At 32.9% G+C, this 25,272-nt stretch overlaps 1 protein-coding gene across 1 annotated transcript in view; it reads right to left on the bottom strand.

Annotated features, from left to right (window-relative positions):
- LOC122403301 (diacylglycerol lipase-alpha) overlaps window positions 1-25,272 on the bottom strand; it is a 239,797-nt gene that overhangs the window by 68,283 nt on the left and 146,242 nt on the right. Inside the window, exons 6-7 of the mRNA XM_043406755.1 lie at window positions 6,207-6,308; window positions 4,451-4,637 (exon numbers count right to left, since the gene is read on the bottom strand). Coding sequence (XP_043262690.1) covers window positions 4,451-4,637; window positions 6,207-6,308 — 289 coding nt within the window. The remainder of the gene's footprint in view (window positions 1-4,450; window positions 4,638-6,206; window positions 6,309-25,272) is intronic.

The raw sequence follows: 25,272 nt of genomic DNA, 5'->3' as shown, positions 1-25,272 counted from the left end.
CCTTATCTGTTGCCATTTTCGACTCTACTGAATTGTATACTTTTGAAGCTTATGTTGGGCCTTTCGCTAAACTATCTTTTGTTTTAACTAGCTATATGTCAACACTATATGTCCGCAAAAGAGCGGGAAAATCTATTGACTTTAAACTTGATTTTATAATTGCTTAAGATAATTTGGATTATTCACTTGTACACCTAATAAATGAAAATTATTTCCTTCTGCGATAATAGACATATCCTATCGACGTTTCCACGACTATGTCGAGTATATGTAAAAATTATGCATATTATTAAAATTTATTTGTTAAAGGGAGTTGCTCACCCAAGCAAACGAAACATTGATTAAACGAAAAATATTATATACCTGTCGTTGCTCACTTATTATGAAATAATCATAACACGTACTTCACACATAATTCTTTCATGTTTGAGAAAATGCTTGAAACAGCTACTTGTAATAATGTTCAAGAAATATGATTAACGTGGACTTCAGGTTAAGGAGATTTATAAGCGGCAATTATAGAATTATTGAGATTTTATCACGAAAACGACAGAAAATATGAATTAAGGGGCATTATTGTTTTTATTACAGTCGAAGGAGAGCTTTGAATGATCAAAGAGTCTGATAAGGTTGCAAAGCAACGTTATTGCATACTGTTATAATGAAATCTACGATCGTTGTATTTTTCGCTCGACTTCTTTCTGTGCTGCTTTCACAACTGAAAAATAAATCTACTATAAACCTATTCTAAGTAATTTTATGTTGATGAAAAGGATCTGTGGATTATTGTGAAAAATAAATCGAATACTAGGGATGAAAAGATATTGTGTGTAAATGTGTTCCCATCGATTTTCATATCATATCATATTTAGTAGAGACTAACGTTTATTTGGCACATCTTTTTAAACAACAAAGATTGTGTTAATGCTACAAATAAATCTTATAGTAATTTCTAGCGAATTGAAATTGTCAACAGATCTTTATGACGTGAATAAACTATCTTTTTTCTACAAGTTTTGCAATATTTAAAAGTAAGAATCAAATATAAAAGTACGTTTAACTTAAACTTGCAAGTTGCAAATCATTTGCTATCGTAATATTTATAAAATTGTAAATAATGCCACTTCAATAAGTAATTATTTATTTATGAGAAAAATTAGTTTCTAAAATGTACGTAGCTACGTACGAAAATTTTGAAACAGGTATCATGAATTGTGTACGAACAAAAAATTCATGAATAATCCATTAGATAGAAGCCAGAAGATCCCTCTAATAAGAATAAAACATACCAGAAACCATGTTTCCTATTTTCAAACAAAAATGCATGGGTCCATAAACATCAGTTTGAGAAACGCTGTAAAAATTCCATTTTTATGCACACGGCGGGTCCATTTATTTTTGATAATACCAAATATCTCTGTTGTTTGTTACAGTGAGGAAAATGTCCAAGAGAAAGAGTTGGTAAATATATTTAAATGCAATTGTTCTCACAATTTCTAAAAGTATCTTTTTTTAACGAACGACAAAGGAATGCTAATAATAATTCGAGGATGGAGTAGATAGTACGATTTTATTGAAAAATTTATAAATAAATCACATTGAAAATTTGACGAATTTTCCGCGTTATAAAATGCTCCACTGGGAAACAGAAAACGCGTAGCCTGCAGGTATGTGGCCTTCCAGTGTCAAGCACAGCTTTCAGAACGTTTTATTTCCAAATATTCCAATAAATATATATAATATAACGTTTGGTGTGATATAACGTACGATCTCCATCTCGATATATCATTTTTATTCGCGGTAAATACAACGTGGATTTCATTTTGTCTAAAAACTAAAGTGAATTTTGAAGCACGAAAAATGTAATGGCGAAAGTGTTCGTCGCGTAGAATGAAAAATTCACCGCTTAACAGCTTTTCTTTGATAATCTATCATCAAAAACAATGGAAATACTTCGGTAATCGATATAAATGGACCATTTCGCGTACGTTAGTTTTTTATCTTCCTACGAGCCGCATAATATCTTCTTTATAAAAACTTTCTGACTTAAATGGACTATATTTTTTATCTACATACTCTAATGAAAATATATTCGGCTGACCTCCTTTATACTTTAGAGGCTAGATTTATACAAAGGTATGAGTTACCAAAACAGAGCAGACATTAGTTTCTTATTTACATTTACAGTATATACAGGGTGTTCGGCCACCCTTGAGAAAAATTTTAATGAGGGATTCCAGAGGCCAAAATAAGACGACAATCAAGAATACAAATTTGTTGATGGGGCCTTCGTTAAAAAGTTATTAACAATTAAATTCAAAAATTTCCAATCATTCTGGAAAAATTATTTTCGGTTGCGGGGGTCAATTATAATCATTTTTGGTGAATACACATACCTCCAAAATCCTATCCACTTTCGAGAAAAAAAATCGGGTAGGTGTTGAAATTTTTCGTTAAAATTTCTAACCGAGAATCTAATATGAGGCCAGAAATGCACCCCCGAAATTTCATGCGAATGGGGGTTTTTAATGTTTCAAACGGCAAACAACGCGTATTTTGGCGAAGAATATAGTCCAATTTTCAAACGGCCATAACTCCTACAATAGTGAACGTATCTGGTTGAAATTTTTTTCTGAAGTAGAGCTCATGGGCACCTACAAAAAAGTATTAGACAACTTAGAGATATTCTTGTACTAATTATTATTATTATTCTTTTAAGAAATACAGAGGATACATTACTAGCAAATAAAAGTGATGAGAAATGTATATTCTTAATGATATATCAAGGTATGATTGTCTGACTTGGTATTGTTTTAAGTAACACGCGTATTCTATTACCTAAAGTAAATCTGCTAGCCACGTGGACGAATATTACATTAAAATCCTCAAAATTAGATTTTATAGCGTACCGAATGAATTATTGTTCTGGACGTGATGTCACGGTAACGTTGAAAACACACGCGATAAGTAATATTATTTTACTAATTTGTAATCTTACTTGCGATATTTATATTTACATTTTTCTAACATTGTATTCTGTAAGCATTTACTCTTGTGAACGAGTTTGAAAAATATTGTGTGTTTCAAAATATTTCTTATTATTAACCGATAGACAATTTAATATGTTGGAAATTTCAAATATTTTCTTGAAATTCGTATTCTGTATAAAAATGCGAATTGCAATCAAATGTAAGGGTTCTAGTAGTGATTTTAAACTATTTTTTATTATCAACAGACGAACAATTTCATGCCTAGAAAATTTTAAATAATTCTCGATGTTCGTATTCTCTATAAATATGCAAATTATAATTAAATGTAAGGGTCCTGGTACTGACTTTAAACTATTTTTTATTCTTATTCTAGATATTCGTATTCTGTATAAAAATTCAAACTACTAGACCAAGAACAAACTTTTGCAACTGGCTTTAGCGAGAAAATGTAAGAGTCCTAGTAATGGTTTCAAAATGTTTTTTATTATTTTATTTTATGTATTCAATAACGGGAAGCTCCATTAGTGTACAAAGTAGTAAAACATGATAATCAAAATAAGGTTACAAAGGCAATTTTAATGCGAATTAGGTAAACAACGTAAGAATGAAATGTTAAATAAGATTAAATACACAGTTTTTGAATGATGTGTCCGTAAAAAAGTCCAAGGTGGTACAATAAGAGTTCACGACCAGACGAAGACGATTTAAAACTGAATCTGTTGACATCAGAGATAAATGTATGTGAGAATTCAAATGTTCTCGTGGGAGCATACAAATTGTTTAACTCTAACAATTATCAATAGACGAGTAATTTAATCCTCGGGAAATTTAAAATAATTCTAGATATTCATATTCTTTATAAAAATGCAAATTACAATTAAATGGTCCTGGTAAGGGTGCTGGTAGTGACTTTAAACTATTTTTTATTCTTAACAGAGGAACAATTTAATTCATAGGAAATTTTATATAATACCTTCTCGACATTCGTATTCTGTATACAAATTCAAACTACTAGACTAAGATCAAACTTTTGCAACTGGCTGTAACCAGAAAATGTAAGAGTCCTAGTAATTTATTTATTCAATAACAGGAAGTTCTATTAGTGTACAAAGTACTAAAACATGATAATCAAAATAAGATATAAAGATAATTTTAATGATGTTTTTGAATAATGTGCTCGTAAAAAAGTCCAAGGTGGTACAATAAGAGTTCACGACCAGACGAATCTATTGATATTAGAGATAAATATGCGTGAGAATTTAAATGTCCTTGTGAAAATATCTAGAAAATTTTAAATAATTCTCGATGTTCGTATACGTTAGAAAATTGCAAATTAGTAGAGCGTGCGCAGACTTTTACGAGCGACCGCAGTAAGAGAACGTCGAGTAGTAAAGGTCTCAGTAGAGGTGAAAAGTAATAAGTCAGACGTCGAACCCAAAACAAGGATCACAAGCTATTACCTTTGTCGCCAGTTTCTGTTTCTGCTGCCGCTCCGGTTGTAATGCAATTTACCGCATCTTGACTCCGCTTCCCTCATACTGCGTTGATATTTCTTCATTTTTACCCACGATCTGCCAGCGGCGTCGTACGTGCACCATACTGTCACCATCACGGACGCCAATACGCACCAATTCGATACCACTAAACCTACGGTGCATGCTCGACTAAAATCGAACCGTTCTGATTGCGGAAGGAGCGTTGCTCGCCGACGGTTATACATATAGCAGTTCAAATAAAGATCAACCACGCGAAAATACAGAGTGTTCGGCCACCTCAGGGAAAAATTTTAATGGGGGATTCTAGAGGGCAAAATATGACGAAAATCAAGAATAACTATTTGTTGATTGAGGCTTCGTTAAAAAGTTATTAACGTTTAAAGTTGCGCGTGTAAAACGGCAATCTGCGAACAGCTGCGTGCTTGCGATAGTGGTTCTCAGTAGGCATGAGAAACTCTGCTTACTGACGTATCGACAGCCTTACAGTTTTGTGAGTGAGAGCCACTATCACGCGTACGCAGCTAATCGCAGATAGCCGTCCTACAAGCGGAACTTTAAACGTTAATAACTTTTTAACAAAGCCTCGATCAACAGATAGTTATTCTTGATTTTCGTCTTATTTTGCTCTCTAGAATCTCCCATTAAAATTTTTCCCTGAGGTGACCGAACACCCTGTATAGTCGTGAGAAGTAATAAGAAATCTGGCCTTAAATCTTGTCTCTTACGACGTTTCGCACAGTGATTTACTTCGAAACAGGAATTTTATTTGTACGAAATCTACATAACGTAAGATTTACTATTCCCATAAAAAGTCAGCTGAAATGAGATTTTCTTATTCGTACGTAAATTGAAAAAATAATGAACCTTTTACGCGAAATGTTTATTAGGTGTGCGGGACACTCCTAAAAACGTGTCCAGCGAACGAAGAAGCGATTCGATTGGCTAATTTAAGTTTCTCTTCGTACTTTTGTAACACGCCAAAGACAGGTGTGCATTTTTAAGCTTTAACAATAATTATTTAAAAAGTGACATAGGACATCATATAAAATATGATAATTCATAGTAGGCTATGCAAAAGTAATACCAAGCTTGAAAATATTATTACACTTTGATTAACTTAATATTAATTAGGCTATAGTTATATGTAGTTGTACTGTTTAGATGTATTAGGCTATAGTTATATTTAGTTGCCCTATTTAGTTTTATAGTATACTTAGTTGTAGAGTATATGAAAAACACTATGGTTTATAAACGTTCTAGTAATAGATGTTAACTTCGTCAAAATTGTGTGCAACTTTTAATTCAATTATATCCTTCTTAGATTGAGAGTTTATAACCAGTATTGCAAGAAAAATATCTTTTTTGAGACAACAAAAGCGTATTTAACACTAGAACTACCGATAATTATAGTGTATTTATCTGTACCAAAAAAGTTGAAGCGATAGATACGCGAAGAAATGTATAATCCGATGGAAATAAGTCTTTATTCATTCTCTTATAGAAAATTATGGTAAATTTTCAAAAATTCAGTCGAGTAAATTTTTTATAAGTTTTATTAGAAATTACGAATGCGTCATTTTGACTGCTTTGGTAGTTCTAGTGTTAAGCGATAGACCGCAGTACTTTTCATAAACTTAATTCACAAGTATTGATATCGATAAAATAAAAAAACTAAATAGGAAAGGATTATTTGTAATTTTCCCTGTGTTATTGGACTTACCTAACATTACATCTCTGACTTGGTCGACGGGACAAGTTTGGTAGTAGTGTGCTAACCACGTCACACCTGCGCATAACCAGCCAGTTTCTACCAGTAACAGGACTGAAATAGAATTTCATAAAATCGATGTAACAAATCGTACTGGAATTTAAATCCTTGAAATGGTTGTGCACATAGGGTGGTCTATGAAAATGAAGAATATAGAAAATTTGATGATTCGATACAGTAGAAATCCGTAATCTCTTCTTTTTTAACTACAACCTTATATTCCCGTGCAATTGCAATTTATTTACCTTATCTTGTTTTTTTCCTATACTATGATAAAGAGAAAATGTTACGTACAGCATTGAAAATGATAGGTTCCAATATTCTCTGAAAAAATGAAAAATAATTTATACTTTTTGCACGTTAATCTTTTCACTCAAGGTATGCTTTTAACGAATGAACTCCATATCTCTACCTCTGAGGCGAACTACGATAATTTAATCACGATTGAAAATTTAATATTTTAAAAAGCAATGGAAAATATAATATTAGTTAAGTAATGCAACATTTTTATTCTAAAGTTAAAATATTTGAATCCAACATAGTTTGTCTTTGAGATATAAATGTGTTACGATGAAAGAGCAAAAACTTTTTGCACTTTTACCCGTTGTTTCACGATCTCCTTTTGTACCTTTATAGAAACGATGTTAAATACGTACAGTCGTGTTCCTTTTAACAGAAAAATTGAAGTCATGCTATAGTTCTACATTGCGCTAGTAAAACCAATCGGCTAATGCATCGGTTCAAGAAAAGGATACAATTCACGCTGTTGTTACCATATACAGGGTGTTACCGATCTGATGGTTCAAGCGGAAGGGGGGTGAATCTACATGAAAAAATAAATCGAAAATGTGGAGTGACATTTTTTTGTATAATATTTTGTACAATATTAAAATATATTTAATATTTTTTTCCATGTGATGAAAAGTCTAGTTTGGAAACAGTAATCGATCGATGTCCAGTTTTGTCAATACTTTACGAGATTTCTTATTTCGAAGCGAGCACTTTTTACTGCATAGACACAAATTCAAATTTAAAATAAATTAATAAAAAAACCTAGCTACAAGCTATCACTGCTTCTCTATATTGCTTTCCAATCACGATATCCGCCGTTTCCACTATTTTTGATATGGCGGCCAGATAAAAGGCAATTTCAAGTTTCTAAACCGCAGTGGAGACAAAGACAAAGCTTTCGTTGACATTCTGTGGGTATCCATCCACTTTTCTAACACATCGACTTTAAACAGGTTTTTGTAAATAGGTAACAGATGATCTTGCACATGTTTGGAAAAAGCAGGTTTGTGCCAAAATTGGTGCACAGCTTCAACCACTTGCTGTTTTCAACTCTAACAGGTTTCACTAAACGGACTGTAACTTCGTCGTTTCAGTCTTAATTTCGACATTGTTTTCGGAACATATTCGAAACATTGTACTTTTCATTTATACAAATAATATTCATCGTTTTTTAAACCTACTACTCGTTTTATCGTCTGTGAACGAAAATAAAAAAAAGAAGAATTTTCTTTATTGTTTTTTCAGCTCGCTAAACATGAAAGAAAGTCGAGAAAATCGATATTCAAAACTTAAAGCAGTTTTGATTAGTTTTATTTGAACAAAATGAACATTCATAAAACATAAATAAATATCTATGCAAAATGTCGAAATTAAGAAACTTACACTTTCTTTTGATAAAAAGAAACGTAGAACCTCTAGGCTAGAATACTCCCTCAAGTAATTAAACTCGTCTGAAGTTTTCCTACGCGAGCTTTGCCTTTGACCAACATAATTAAGAAAATATTGAATAAAATCTAAAAACCGATTCACAATCTGTGTATTTGGTGTAGTACGAAGTATTTAAGAATTTAATAATAGAATAATTTTAAAAGAGCGAGGATTATTTGGGTCGAGTATCTTCTAGAGTAAATGTGTTACTTTTTGTCACGAACGGTTGGCATTTCTTGGTTGAAAGGAATGCACGTCAACTCGAGCGCCGTAACTTCGCACCGGATAAGGATTGAAGGTATTGACAGTGCTTTCTTCGAGCCTCGAGCAGGAGATTGCCTCGCCACAAAGGCGTAACCCGCTGTTTCCCAACGTGGAAGCTTTTGACGGTGTTTGCGCTGCGGTAAATGCGTCTGACCTAATTGCCTACCAGCGCGATTGTATAACTCAAAATAATTTCATATTTACATAAGTAGGCGCGATAAGGAAAGGTACATCATTACTTATTACTTTGCTACTTAAAAGTATTTCAACAGTGTAATATTGAAAAGACAGTATTAGAAGTTTCTAAAATATTAGGTTATTCCATGAGTTCGTGCCGAATTTTTGTACTAGAATTTATAGCAGTGGGTAATTATTTACTTTAGCGATTCCTCACCAATTTCGATGACCTTAAAATATGTTGTCAAGGTCACTGTTATGAAGATTTTTTCTTTATACATATTACCGCCGCTCGCTCTTCCTTTTCGAGATATTTGCAAAAATTATTTTAAGTCTGAATTAAGGGGAGAGTCTCATGTGAGACCTCAAAAATATCAATTTTTTTTTTGCTTCATTTTTTGAAAGTATATATTTAAGAATGTACTGTTAAATTTTGAGAGATAAATGTCAAGTATTGTGGATTGTAGAACATTTTTTGTATAGCCCTCGCGGTAATTACCGGAGTCATTGCTTCGGATGATTACTATGTACAGTCCAGACATTACTGTTTCGAAAGGTTTACGACAGGGTCAAGAGACATCTGCTGTTATTAGAAGTTGAAATTTTAGCGTTTTTGTCATCTAGATGCCAATATTCTGGAAGGAATTCTATATGGAGGTGAGATTGATGAATATGATCTTGCAGACTTTAAACGCGTTTCTCTCGAAACGTTACTTTCTTAACTGGCGTAGATAAAATCTCGAAAACTATACGTTCGATTGCTTTGAAATTTTTACACGTTGTTCCACATACTAACAGTTCTCGCCCGTACCAAAATCAAATTGTTATAATGAGTTTATCATATCTTTTTTATTAAAAAGTTGCAAAAGAAACGACGAAATTTTGCAATTTTTACTTTAAGCTTTCACCATTTTGTCAATTTGCAACATAAATTAATTATTTTGGTACGGGCGATAACTGTAAACCTACCGAATAAAAATGTTTTTGATTGTTTTGATTTAGTCAACCTTGAGAGCTGCAATTACCTACGCTAGTGTTTAAACACATGTTTATTGCGGACGTGATAACAACATTAAAAGTTAATAAAAATTAATAAAAAAATTATCTTGTATTCCCAAAGGATAGCTAAGTAAACTACAAAAAAGAATCATAACGTCAAATGTAACATTTCCTTAAAAAAAATTAAGAAAAATGGTTCATTTTTCTATCATTCACATGAGACTCCCCCCTTAACCTCGAGTTGAGTTGGAGATTAAATATTAAACTTTATTCTTTATTATTATCATTATTATTATCGTTATTATTAACAGAAATTGGAAAAATGTCTGCCATTATATCAAATAATGCAGGTACTCTTGTATCAAAATCATGACGACCAACAACAAATAATGTATGCTGTATCAAGCTAATATCGCATAATATTAATAAAGAAAATTGAAATAAATAAAAGATGTCTGCGTCTAATAAAATCTAACCTAAACCTAATCCATTATATTAATTACTAGAGAGAATAGTTAGGTTTAAGTAAGGTTTGGGTAAAATTTGTTTATGCCAGCCGTCGTCAGGCAGCCGGCTACTCTTATCGAGTTTTTATGCACATCCGTTATACGCATCCATTGCCTCGGTGTATCTATAAAAACAATAAACAATCGGCGATTCAACGCTTGCACACTCACTGCCACAATCACGTAAGTATAGACAGAAGTAATTTAGTAGCATCGATCTTTTTGAAGAAAAATCTCGGAAACTAAGGCCGAATGGTGGTTATATGTACAGAGAAAAAATCTTCATAACAGCGACCTTGACAACATATTTCAAGGTCATCGAAATTGGTGAGGAATCGCTAAAGTAAATAATTACCGAGCAATGTTTCAAACAAATGATTAAATTTGATGTAAACTCATTCAATAACTCCCTTCTATACAAGGTGTTCGGCCACCTGTGGGAAAAATTTTAATGGGAGATTCTAGAGGCCAAAATAAGACGACGACCAAGAATATCGATTTCTTGATTGACACTTCGTTAAAAAGTTATTAAAAAATTAAATTCAAAAATTTCAAATCATTCTGGAAAAAATATTTTTAGTTGCGGGGGTCGATTACAATCATCTTTGGTGAATAGCCATGCCTTCGAAATCCTGCGCACTTTCGAGAAAAAAATTCCTTACCGAAAATGTAATCTGAGGCCTGAAATGGTGCCCCGAAATTTCATGCGAATCTTGAAAACATCATAACTTTTGAACGAATTGGACGATTTTAATGTTTCAAAAAGTAAACAACGCGTATTTTAGTGGAGAATATGTAGATGTTTCAAAAATATTCGAAAAGTTGCTCCTTTACCCCGTAAAGTGAGAAAAACTCCATAAAAATGGGTGCCAAAATTTTTAGGCCAAAAAAAATTTCAAATCTTTCTGGAAAAATTAGTTTCGGTTGCGAGGCTCAATTACAAACATTTTTGGTAAATAGACATACCCTCGAAATCCTACACACTTTCGAGAAAAAATTCAGTACAGGCGGAACTTTAAACGTTAATAACACTTTATCGAAGCCTCCATCAACAAATTGGTATTCTTGATTTTCTTCTTATTTTGACCTTTAGAATCTCCTATCAAAATTTTTCCCAGGGGTGGTCGAACACCCTGTATATTTAGAGTTGTCTTAGAAATGTTATAACCTTTTTAGACCTCTGAAGTTTATCAGTATTGAACAAATATGAGGAAACGCATAAACCTTACCAGCAGTGCGACAAACACACCTATACAAACTAACAAATTAGTATTAATGTACGCTTATGCACACGTATATAGTGATAAAATATTTAAACTACGATAACTTGCAACTACTCAATCTCGAGGTTGAGCTTAGTTTGCTGACGTTTGACTTTGTATAATTCGAAAACAGTCCATAGGAGGACTTTTTGCCCATTACTTTTTCTTACCAATATGTCAAGAGCTATAATATATTGCACATTCAGCCAATTTGATGGGGAATTTTTTCCCCTATGTTTTGTACGGGGTCCTTTGTCAAGTATAGTGGTTACATATCTGTCAAAAATTAATAGAAACAAACACGTCACGAAACTTTCCGTTGCTTTAACCCTTTGCCATACAATAAAACGAGTCTGACTAGTGACAAGTTCTTGATGTCAAATTTCACAATCAGTCACTCACTCGTTATCAAGACTTATTAAAATCTTGACGTATTAAAATCAATTAAAATCAGCACATTTTTCTATTCACGAGGTATTCGTACAACAATTTTATTCTTTTTCGCGGCCATTCCTTGTACGAATTTTAAACAAAATTAAATATGTGACGCTGCCTTTTTGCGTTTCGTCCGGGCCTGTTAGTGGACTCATCAGTAAGGCTTTCTAGCAGGCCCTGCCTTAGACGATTGGGATATTAGGAAGTCGTTCGAGGAATGTATATTGTATAGCAACCGAGGGGTCGGTCGAGCGCTTGTGAGAGCACGACCCCTCTGGTGGCGAGCATGGGAGGCGACGCCACAAATAGTATACGTTTGAAAAATTATTTGGAATTAAATCGTATGTTAAGGGGTTAACACTACTTTAATCGAAGACAATAATTACATAAACTATCTAAAATATCTGAACTTTCAGAATATGTGACACAATTTAATACAATTTATTTGAAACATTTTACAAATTTTTACACACGACGAGTACGTATCTACCTTTACGTGGCGATTTTAGAACGTATTTCTCCATAATAAAATTGTTCAAAATTTCTTTCGATTAGCATATGTTATTGACTGTAAAGTGACAAGAATTGAGAAGTCTCTGTGGTCCACGATTCGAAAGCCCTGGGCTCAGACCAATCTCGTCTGGGCAGAACTTCAACGTCGTGTCTGTCGAAATCAGATCAACCGAACCGAACAAAGAATCCCAGAGTTCGAGGTGCAACGACGGTGGCCTGGCACTCCGTACGCATCCGACCAATCAGCTGTACGTGATCGGAATTTCCATCGAGCTCCTCCTAGTTGCGCTACAACTCCTGGAGAACAGCGGACCAGCGTTGGATCGTTTCCAGAACCGTTAATACACGGGAGTGTATGTGTCTTTCGAGAGAACAGACGGCCGAACGTAATTCTTTGTACGGGAAACCGGAACATAACGTGCTGGCGCATTCGAGCAATTTAATATGTACATGATATACGACCGACGTTAAGTGGAAATAATGAACTCTTTCGATCCAGCCTATTTCGAAAGTGTCGTTGGACTCGTTCGAGCAAATTAATTTTTACAGATTCGTCTAATTCTTTTGGAAAGACTAATACCTCCAGTTTTATCGAACCATTAATATCGCATCAATTTCAACAGTTTCGATGGGCCGATCCAACTAGGCCAATTTCAACATTTCTCTCATAAGTTTCAATAAAAGCAGATAAATAAAAATGTTTGAAAAGGAAAACTTTAATATAAATAGGATTTATAAATAACAAAATAGAAATCTTGGTACGACACGAACAGATATTTTGTTGATCGATATATCAAAATTCATTTTTGTCTTATTTATAAAGAGTACTTTTTTCCATTCTAGATGGTTATCTAGCCTTTATTTTAGGTATTTTACCTGATGAATCACTCTCTTTACAGTATTTATTGATACGTTTAAACCACATTCTGCTACAGATATTGATCCTTTTAAATTTTTTCTTTTTTTAATCATTTTTGTTGGCATGTTTTTAATTTTATTTCTTTTCTGATTTGTATTAACAAAGCCACTCCAACAAAGAATTTATAAAACACTACATGCATATATAACTTAACAAAACGACTTTGTGCAATAAATTGACAGACGGAGGAGATTCCAGAGGCCAAAATAAGACGAAAATCAAAAATGCCAATTTGTTGATGGAGGCTTCGTTAAAAAGTTATTAACGTTTAAAGTACCGCCCGTACTGAATTTTTTTCTATAAAGTGGGTAGGATTTCGGGAGTCTATTCGCCAAAAACTATTGTAATTGATCCCCGCAACCGAAAATAATTTTTCTGGAACGATTTGAAATTTTTAATTCTGTCGAAAAACACTCATTCTCGAATTTTTTTCTCGAACGTGGATAGGATTTCAAGGGTATGTCTAATAACCAAAAATGATTGCAATTGACCCCTGCTGCCAAAAATAATTTTTTTAGAATGATTTGAAAATTTCTTTTTTCGTCGAAAAATGTAGGCGATTTTTCTTAAAAATTCGCTCTACTTCGATACTAAATTTCATTGAGATACGTTCACTATTGTAGAAGTTATGACTGTTTGAATATTGGACCATTTTTATGGAGTTTTTCTAACTGTACGGGGTGAAGGAACAACTTCTTCAATATTGTTAGAATTCCTACATATTCTTCACCAAAATACGCATTATTTGCCGTCTGTAACATTAAAGTCCTCTAATCCGTTCAGAAGTTACGACATTTTAAAGATTCGCATGAAATTTCAGGGAAGCATTTCTGGTCTCACATTAGAGTTTCGGTAAAGAATTTGTTTCTCGAAAATGCGTAGGATTTCGAGGGTATGTGTAATGATAAAAAATAATTGTAATCGACCCCTGCAACCAAAAATAATTTTTTTAGAACGATTTGAATTTTTTTAATTTAATTTTTTAATAACTTTAACGAAGCCTCAGTTAAGAAATTGATATTCTTGATTTTCGTCTTATTTTGGCCTCTAGAATCTCCCATTAAAATTTTTCCCAGGGGTGGCCGAACACCCTGTATAAGTGAAATTACAAAAAAATCTAACAACACGTATAGAATTGACGAGGCATTGAGAATAAACATACCGTTTTCGGATGCCAGAAAACTATTTTAGTGAATGTGAACGTTAATTAATATTGAAGTGGCAAAATAAAAATAAATCTTATCTTGAAGTTGCCAAATTATAAAGAAACAAAATAATATGGAATTCCATTGAAAGAAAGGTATAAAAATTCGGTTGAGACACGTTACGGCCTTTGGCGAGGCGAAGTCCTCTGGGAAGACCAACTAGATATTAATATCAAACAATTCAAGATTTATTCGTGTGTTCAAATACTTTTGTAACCCCCGAAAACTGTACATTTATGTCTATATGTGTTGTCAGATTTTCTTGTAATTTTTTTTTTTGATTAATTTTATCTTATTTGAAAAACTTAAACTTAACGTGTATATTTTATTTATTAACGATGTAGATTGAAAGTGTTTGAATATTTTTGTGAGCTACTGTACGTATTAATCACTGGTTATAGATAAAAATATTTAATCAAAGCTTTCTTTCAATCAGAGATTGGGTACTAAGATTGTCAATTTTATTTAACGTCAATAATCGTGGTAGAGGAATCATAACCAATCTAATGGCGGCACGTCGTGGAGTTCGTTAACGAAAGCTTCGTTGGTGGCGACGGGAGGGCCACTTCTCCCTCGTCGACCCTTCCGATCTTCGCAGGGCAACGGGGGAATATTAATAAGGGTCGGGGCTTTAGGCGTAAGTTTTCGGCTGAAATAAACGACCACTCGTGGGGGGAAAAGATTCGGTTCGCGAGGGTCGTATTTATCCTCTGCACGAACGCAGAAAGCGTTTTGCAAGCCACGATTGCAGAAACGATTCGTTTCGCGTCCGTGCAATTTCTCGCAAACTGGAACTTCATCCTGAGCGTAATAATTCTTTTATTCGAGGTCAACATTGCCAGCAATTGTGCAGAAAGAACGGTTCTTTTTCCTACGAACTATCGATAACGGCAATAAAAGTTGTGCGTGTTGTTGGCGATACGAAAAACGACAAGTTATCTACCGTTTGGGTAACTTTAGTTGAAAAATGTTTATTTCCCAAGTCGATCCAAGCACTCGTTCTAATAAGTAAATACAGATCTCTCCAAACTTCTATCTATGGGGATCAACTACAAAGTTCTACGTTTCGATATACAAGGTGTTCATTTGAAAACTTTAAGTCTAAGTATCATGAAAACAACATATTTTTGGCAAAAATGTTTTCTAGTTTCAAGGAAGAAATATATTTGGCTTATTTATTTCTTATTTGTTGAACGTTTTCAAGGTTATTTGAAGGGTAACTTTATTTTTTTAAATAGACATTATTCTCCATGAAAAAAATCACTCTTGTATGGAACATTTTTTTGTCACATTCCATTTGAAAATGATATCTAATAAAATAACGAATTTTTTTAGTTTTGCTACTTCGAAAATAAAGGACGAAAGATTAAATTATTGAAACGAAAAGTAAAAATATTTAAAAGGAAACTTTTACAAAAGTAAGAAGTGAATTTCTCAGTAGATTGTATTGCTGCTTAGTACAAAATGGAGATCACTTTAAAAACATGTTATGAAGATTGCACAGCACTGTCATTTTTTTCTTGTTATAAAACGATAATTTAATGTTTTTAAATGTTGTGTATAGTATATTGAACATGTAAGAGACTACTGTGATTCTTTATGCAGTAAAAGTATAATTGTTATTCATTTATCATCATTCGGTCATAAGGAAAAGAAATTTCATAAGTAAAACAATTTGTTATTTAATTAAATATATTTGTAAGATAAAGTCTAATAAAAATAAGTATACAGGGTGTTTAGCCACCTCTGGGAAAAATTTTAATGCGAGATTTTAGAGGCCAAAATAAGATGAAAATCAAGAACATCAATTTCTTGACTAAGGCTTCGTTAATAAATTATTAAAAAATTAAATTTAAAAATTTCAAATCATTCTGAAAATATTATTTTTGGTTGCGGAGCTCAATTACAATCATTTTTGGTGAATAGATATACCCCTGAAATTCTGCGCATTTACGAGAAAAAAAATTTAGTACAGGCAGAACTTTAAACGTTAATAACTTTTTAGCGAAGACTCCATCAACAAATTAGTATTCTTGATGTTCGTCTTATTTTGGTCTCTAGAATCCCACATTAAAATTTCCCCCAGGAGTGGCCGAGCATCCTGTATAAAAACAAAATTACCCTTCAAATGACCTTGAAATCGTCAACAAATAAAAAACAAATAAACTAGATATATTTCCTCCCTGGATATTAAAGAAACTTTTTTATTTAACATTTTTACCAAAGATATGTTGTTTTCAACACCCTGTATGTATACGCTACCGGTTTATAAATCATCGGACATTTTTCTCGTCCATCTTGAAAAATGCAAATTAAGTCACGAACACAATTTTCTGAAGTGACCTTATTATCTTCCTCTGTTACATTTATTCATTTTCAGTTACTATTTTGCTGCCAATTTTATAATGCTTGTATACAATCGAAATAAATATGTAAGAAATAAGGTCGTACAAGTAAATTTTGAATATAAAATTGTTTAAAAAGAAATCCTACGATAAAAGTAACGTGATATTTATTGTTGACTGGTCGCGAACTTTCAAATAGTTTTATACGATTGGAACAAACTCGCGAAATGGAAAGATCGGGTGCTTCGGTTAGAGGAATTGGATTTATCGTCGCACGTAAGTTCGATGAGTTCGAATTTCAAAGTTAAAGTTGTTTAGAGTTCCGAAACTCGATTCGTTCTGGTCTAAAAACTCATCTAATATTGCGCTAAAAATGCCAATTTTCTACTTCACGATACTTTTGAAAGGCTACAAAAGAAAGACATCAAGAAGGATAGTTTGAGTTTCCTGGATCTGGATGTGTCTCGTGCGGAATTGTTGCTTAGAACGTGCGGGTATGTTGTGTGAGAACATTGCACATGCTCTTAATTAGGGAAAGTGGCCCGCAAAATTTGGCACTTCGTATGGATCTGCAATACTTGAATTGCTATTGAGAAGTAGGAAGAAACTTCAAACTTCTCGGGTAAGAATATAATTAGAATTTAATAAGTAGCAAAAAATTAATAATACGTAATTATATTACTGGATAAAATTATAAAACAATTATTACTAACGTACTTATAAATATACGTACTTAATAAAGAAAAGAATGGATATAAGAAGAGTGTTTTTAGAATATTACAGTAGGACAGAATTATTATACAGGGTGTTCAGCCATCCCTAGGAAAAATTTTAATGGGAGATTCTAGAGGCCAAAATAAAACGAAAATCAAGAATATCAATTTGTTGACTGAGGCTTCGTTAAAAAGTTATTAAAAAATCAAATTAAAAATTTCAAATCATTCTGAAAAAATTATTTTCGGTTGCAGGGGTCAATTACCATCATTTTTGGTGAATAGACGTAGCCTCAAATTCCTGCGTATTTTCGAGAAAAGAATTCAGTACGTGCGGTACTTTAAACGTTAATAACTTTTTAACGAAGTCTCCATCAACAAATTGGCATTCTTGATTTTCGTCCTATTTTGGCCTCTAGAATCTCCCATTACATTTTTTCTCAGGGGTGTTCGAACACCCTGTACATTCTCGAGACTCCTATGTGACTACTTCCAACCCTATTTGGAAAACTTAAACTTAACGTGTGTATTTTATTTGTTAACGATGTAGATTAGAAGCGTTTGAATACTTTTACGGATTGTTGGTTTGTCACCTAACTAACAATATAATATCAGGCTCTTGCGTGGTATTGTTACAAAATTAAAAGACTGAGATTAAGATTAATAGCTTCGAGAGCATTTAGCAATTTAAAATTTGTTTTAATTTAATCATTGTGGGAATCCGGGATCTAATCAGTCAAATTCTACGATTCCATCAATTTTCGATGTTGAATAGTAAGATGACTTCAAATATCGCGAGTTGATATTTTTGAGTACGAAAACTGTGGCACGTTTTACATTGGAGTACTGGTCGACCGTAGGGGAACCCCCAAGTAGAACTCGTCAGTCGGTCGCGGGGAATTTCCGTGCGTGTGAATTGCTATCGAAACAGTTTTATAAAACATCTCTTATTCGCTACCTTTATAATTTTGCTGTACGGTTTATTAGACCTGAATAAATTACGTTTTTTATTATCGGACAACAAAAACGATTTATCTATAGATTCGACTAAATAAAGATATCTCAAAATCAATTTCGTTGACAGCATCAGACTCCTCGGATTAATTTTTGATAAGCGACTATCCTGGATCTCCCACATAAAATACATAAAATATTCCTGCCTAAAAAGGTTAAACATCGTTAAAATTTTGGCCAGTCACAACTGGGGCTCCGACCAAGAAATCTTACTCAAACCATACCAAGGCTTAATCAGATCCAAAATTGATTATGGCTGTACCGTATACAATTCAGCGAAACCATATATTCTAAAAATGATTGACCCCATCCACAACGCGGCACTGCGATTATCCATGGGACTATACCGCACATGTCCAATCAGTGGTGTGCAATTTGAAGCTGGTGAGATGCCACTGGAGCACAGAAGAAAATTCCTAAGTATAAAATACGCACTCAAAATGTCATCTACTCCCAACAACCCCACGTATCACCATATATTCGACAATAGATATTATGAGTTATACGGAAAAAAACCAAACCTGCCATCACCACTGTATGTTACAATTAAAAAGTACCTCCCCTCAGTTACAATACAAAAAACAAGCATTATAGAACGGAAGCAAGACAAAATCCCCCCTCCGGCAGACCAAACCCCCGGAAATAGACACTACTCTAGCCGACTGCAACAAGAACCTCAGATCAAGCCTCGAACATAAGGCCAAGTTCCTAGAACTAGACAGAAAATACACATCTTGCAAAAAAATTTTCACTGATGCATCTAAATCCAAACAAGGAGTAGGATACGCCATTATTACAAATGATAACGTTATCAAGAAACGTCTACCTACTCAAACATCTATTTTTACCGTAGAAGCCTACGCAATACACGACGCACATATTAAACATATACAAACCTCTGATTTTCAAAACCACGCAATTTACACTGATTCCATGAGCGTAACCCAAGCCTTAAAGAACACCGCCAAAAGAAACCAAAACGAAATTATTAAAAATAGCCTAATGATGTATACGGAGCTCATCTCTTCCAACAAAAAGATAACCATCATATGGGTCCCCTCACACCAAGAAATAACTGGCAACCCCCAAGCTGATTCGAGGGCCAAAGAAGCAGTCATCCTCCAAATGGAACAACATTCAACTCCTATCCCACTTCAAGAAATCATCCATCATGAAAAGGAAAAAATTAAAGACGAATGGAACAACACATGGAAATCGAAACCATCAAAAATCCATAGCCTAATCACAAACTTTTATCAAGATATCCCCTGCAGCCACATGAGTAGGAAAGAAAAAATCGTATTCTCTCGTTTGAGAACTGGCCATTCCAAGCTAACACATGAATTCCTCATAAAGAAGACCGACCCTCCCTTCTGTTGCGAAGTCCCACTTACAGTGTACCACATTTTATATGACTGCCAAAAATTTTCTACCCAACGACTCAAGTATAAAATCAATTCTAACACGGCCCTTACGCCCGAAGAACATGTAAGAAACACCATCGAATTTCTTAACGAAATCAACCTCTTCCACAAAATCTAAGACCAACACCGTACCACGTCGCTAATGACCACGATGTTGATGCGACGTAAAACCTTACATAAAAAAAAAAAAAAGATATCTCAGTACTTTGGTATCGAATACCGCCAATTTGATTGGGGTTTCGAATATCATAATGGAATTTTTGTCGACGAGTAGTTTATTGCATTAAAACGTTCATTTCGCGGTATTTGGAATATCCTCTAAACTAAATCCCATTTCACGTGGAAGTATTTGACTGTTAATCTCATCGTAGCTATGTCCATAGGATTTATCAGTGCCCATATGTATATGCTGGATGTTCTGCATACGTCCGTCGTTAACTGACAGACACGCGCGTTCTCGAGCAAATCTACCACACGCGATACAACCACCCATTTTCAGTTCCAATTCCTCTTTTGTACCGGCTCGCCCTCAAGCTTCAATACCATAAATATATCACAGCGAAAGGATGGGTCGTCGTTGTCGGTTTGACGACGTCTGATTCGCTACCTATACGGCTACCTGATAAAAATCTTATTGATGCCGCCAACGAATCAACGAAGCCAGCTCCTATCTATAACTCCTTTCTGTTACTCGTGTAATCTCCACATTCGAACTGTAACTAAGTATTTGTTTTCCAAATAACAATACGAACGTATAAAAAGTTAACAAGTACTCATCAAGCTATATTTATTATAATCGCGTTGACCATAATCAGTAAACTATGCAAACGTATTTAAAGCTCTAAATAAAAAATATTCAATATATTTGTACAGAAAATGTGTAAAAATAAATGTAATAAATTTCATTGAAAACATACTGTAAATATTTGCTCGTTAAACTAATTTCGAAATTAATTTCTTGTGCATTTTATGAATAATATGAATTAAATAACATTTCAAACGTAATGTTTTTTGCTAATGAAGTTTTCAACTTATAATTAAAAAAAGGATTGCATGTATCTGGTCGCTTGAATAAAATTCTTTTTTCATTTTTCTATTTTATTGAAGCGTAAATTTGAGACTACGACCTAAAACATTACGTTGGAGTCTATAGAATTGATAAGTTTAAGAAATTTCAAGCGAACAAACTCCCGAGCACTCGGAGGCGCTTTTACCGAAGCTATAATAGCGTTTTTCTCATAACCAGGTTTTCGAAGCAGATGAACGCGATAGCTCTAGAAATGTTCGATCGATTTATATTAGATTTTTAGAAAATATTGAATGAGACGATTGAATTTTTTTCTGATCTACTTTCATCGACAAAAAAAACATGTAAGAATCGATGTTTTCAATTTCAAAAACCGTCATTTTATTTTAATTAAAAGAATTTAACGATAGATGACTACATTTCAGACAATTTTGAAAATAGTCTAATGAAATTTTAATTGCAAAGGATTCAGTGCATTCACCTTTCTAAAAAATTCTAAAGCAGGCCAGTTTTTTTAATCGTTCACAGGTATACTTAACTCGTTAATTGCTTGCTCTACAAATTGAAACCAACGTTAGTCCACGACCAACTCATCGAGTAAGTTTCGAAAACGAATACGTTTCGTTTGAGTAAACGAAAACGTAGTAAAGTACTATAATAATTTTGTACGGTGTGATAAATTTTGTAAGAATGTAATACCATGCAATTAGGTATATAGGGTGTTCGACCACCCTTGGGAAAAATTTTAATGGGAGATTCTAGAAACCAAAATAAGACAAAAACCAAGAATATCAATTTCTTGACTGAGGCTTCGTTAAAAAGTTGTTAAAAAATTTCAAATCATTCTAAAAAAATTATTCTCGGTTGCAGGGGTCGATTACAATTATTTTTTGTTATTACACATACCCCCGAAATCCTACACATTTTCCAGAAAAAAATTCGATTATGCTAAAATTTTTTGACGAAAAAAAAATTTCAAATCGTTCTAAAAAAAATATTTTTAGCTAGAGGGGTTAAGTATAATCATCTTTGGTGAATAGACATATCCTCGAAATCCTAACCATTTTCGATGAAAAAATTCCTTACCGAAAATATAGTCTGAGGCTGAAATGGTCCCCCGTAATTTCATGCGAATATTTAAAATGTCATAACTCCTGAACGGATTGGACAATTTCAATGTTTCAAAATGCAACCAACGCGTATTTAGGCGAAGAATATGTACAAATTACAAAAATATTCGAAAAGTTGATCCTTGTCCCCGCAAAATGAGAAAAACCCCATAAAAATGGTCCAATGTTCAAACGTCCATAACTTCTACAATAGTGAATATATTTCAATAACATTTAGTATGAAAGTAGTGCTCATGGATACCTACAAAAAAGTATTAAACAACTTTCCTGTAGGGCATCAAACAAAATTACTAAAAATCAAAAACGAATTTTTAAGAAAAATCGACAGTGCCTAAATTTTTCGGCGAAAAAAAAAATTTGGAATCGTTCTGAAAAAATTATTTTCAGTTGCGGAGGTCAATTACAATCATTTTTGGTGAATACACATACCCTCGAAATGCTACGCATTTTCGAGAAAAAAATTCAATACGGGCAGAACTGTAAACGTTAATAACTTTTTAATGAAGCGTCCATCAACAAATTGTTATTCGTGATTTTCGTTTTATTTTGTCCTCCAGAATCTCCCATTACAGTTTTTCCCAGGGGTGATCGAACACCCTGTATATTTTTTTATTAACACGCTATACACCCTTTTGAGATTTTAGTTTATCTGGTGTAGGTGAATGAATTCACAATTAAACACATACAATTTGATTACGAATGTACATAAGCTGAACTATTTAACCATTGTTATATTCACGTAAAATGATGCAACGTTGCAGTAATTGAACATACTACATATGTACCGAGGCGGTAAAAATACACGACCAAGTATTGTGTGAAGTTGACACGAAGCGGGTCAAGACTGTCCCGCCCAGATTTCAATGACAGTATTATGGGATGGAAGGACTATATCTACGGGAACTTTGTATACAACAGTAGACACCAATAGAATCAAGAATCATTGTTTGGAAAATTCCATTCGCTTAATATAAGCTAATAAACCATACCGTCTTACCATAACTATTTAGTTCAGGAAAGAATACTCCGATGACCTCGACCTTAGAATATGTATATGATTAAGGGTACCATTTTGAATAACTTTTTCCTTTAAAATAATTAACTGTCGGTTTTAATTCACCAAATATCTTCTCGATTTTATATTCAAAGAGAAATTAATGGAGCAAAGTTTGTAACATGGAATTCAAAATCAAGAGCATATACAAACGTTGATTAAATTTTAAAATAATTAATCGTTTAGATAAATTTCCCTTCTAAAATTAATAAAATTATTTATTGAATAATTATTGCAATAGGTTTTGATAAATTAACTAAAAGCGATCGCCAATTGTTCTAGAAAAAAAACCTTGTTCAGAATGGTGTTCTTGACAACATACTGTTTTAATTAAAAATTGAGTTTGAACGTTGAAGTTCGACTATTTACGAGAACAAAATCTCGTCCAAACTTCTTCACATGAAATCTGGCAGTTTCGATTTTATTGGAAGAAGGGTGTGACCAGTGTGTACTGTAGTACATTTCTTTCAAATTAGGCATTACTTTTGCAGTTCTCAACCCACATACAACTACTCCCACTCGTATTTGTATAGTATAATGATGATTCGCTATAGATGGAAAGAAACTTCTTTCTTATGAATTCTTTCCACTTATTTTTACCAAATTTTGTTTATTACACTGTGGTACTTCAATTTACGAAGTAGTTTTTGTTTTCTTTTTTAATATTAACATCACTTTGGTGCTTGAATATTCCATAATTGGAAGTGTGTAAGTTTGAACAACGTTGAAACCAGAATATCTGAACAGCGTTTCGTAGCATTGTCTATAGACAATATATTTATGTATACAGTTTCTCCCATTCGTATTTGGACACTAATTCTTTACATTTATTTTTACCAAATATTGTTTATTACAACTTCGTTACTTCAATTTACGAAGTACATAGTATTTTTTTTGTTGACGTAAAGCACGTGTGAAAAGTAAATACGTTTTTTTCAAACGAAATCATATATTTGTGTATACATTAATCGATGTAGTTCGAGTTCACCTGTAAATGCGTATATAATTATTCATGTAAAATAACTATATTACGATCCATTTAAAAGTGTCATTGATGTATTCAAAATAATACCAATGTTCAAAGTAACATAATCGAGCACTCTCTTTTTATGTCATAATAATACTGTTGTAAATACAAAATAGCAGAAGATTAGAACAATAAATAGTTATACTCGAGGATATGAAATATGAAAATTGCATTTTAATTGTGACTAATTATAATAGTAGCAATGCCGAAAAATGAAGTAAAATTCTGTTTATTCATTTCCTATTAACACGTTGGCTACCAAGTCATCCACATATTTTCACTAAGGAGCTAAAAAAATTAATTCTCAAGATTAAATTTTAAAGAGGCTGTAAAAATAAGTACAATGGAAAATTGCGAGTAATTTCCAATTGTTTAAAAACAAAGTTTCGTTTTCGTGGACAATTTGAGAGATTTGGTCTGGCAGTCGACGCGTTAAAGAGGCAAAGAGAAGAATCTGAAGAGGTGGAATTCAAAGTTCGAAAACACATTTATTATTATTTACGAAGTAGTATTTTTTTTTAATATTAACAAGTAAGTAATGCTAAATTACAAAACTGATAGAGAGATATATTTTTTTAAATTATAGCATAACAAATAGAAATATTGAATAGTTCAATAGGGTATATACTTGTTATTTTGTAGGATTTCTAATGGCAAAGACATTATTAAAAAATATATAAGTATTAAGGTTTACTTACTGTGAGCGTTTTAAAATTGTAGGATTGAAGCGTCAGTCACCGGTGACCACCATGGCAGTCAACGTGTTAACTTCCGTAATCAAACAACAACCGGTGTTTTCAACGTGACATAACCGTTGATAAGTTTTATTTTTAATTTAATCAAACGTAAACCCTTAAATATTTCAATGTATGAGAAAATAGATTTATACCAGTCTCAACAATAACAACAGCTCGATTCATAAGAAATAAGTTTTTCTCATTTGTAGTGAATCACCATTATAATGTTAAAGATTAGAGATTACGGTTTTGAACGTGTAGTATTTCACGTATATTAATAAATTTTTATTTTAATTCGTCTAATTTGCAGAGTATTGATATTAATTTACGAATTTGGAATATAATTCTAAAAATACTGAAGTTTAAATAGAAAAATGAAATAAAACATTACTTTTGTCAACAAAATTTATTGAATTAATTCTCCGTTTTAAAAAACTAATGTGTTAACGTTTTTTTATATGAAAATAGAGAACTAATTTAATAAACTTTGTTGCGGAATCATATCCTGGATCCGTAAATTAATATCGATACTCTGAAAATTACACGAA

Source organism: Colletes gigas, unplaced genomic scaffold, assembly GCF_013123115.1.
Source record: "Colletes gigas isolate AHSC1104 unplaced genomic scaffold, ASM1312311v1 Colletes_gigas_Sc00048, whole genome shotgun sequence".
Classification (NCBI taxonomy): Eukaryota; Metazoa; Arthropoda; class Insecta; order Hymenoptera; family Colletidae; genus Colletes; species Colletes gigas.
Note: the sequence above shows the minus strand (reverse complement) of the source record. Positions and strands in the feature narration are given on the sequence as shown.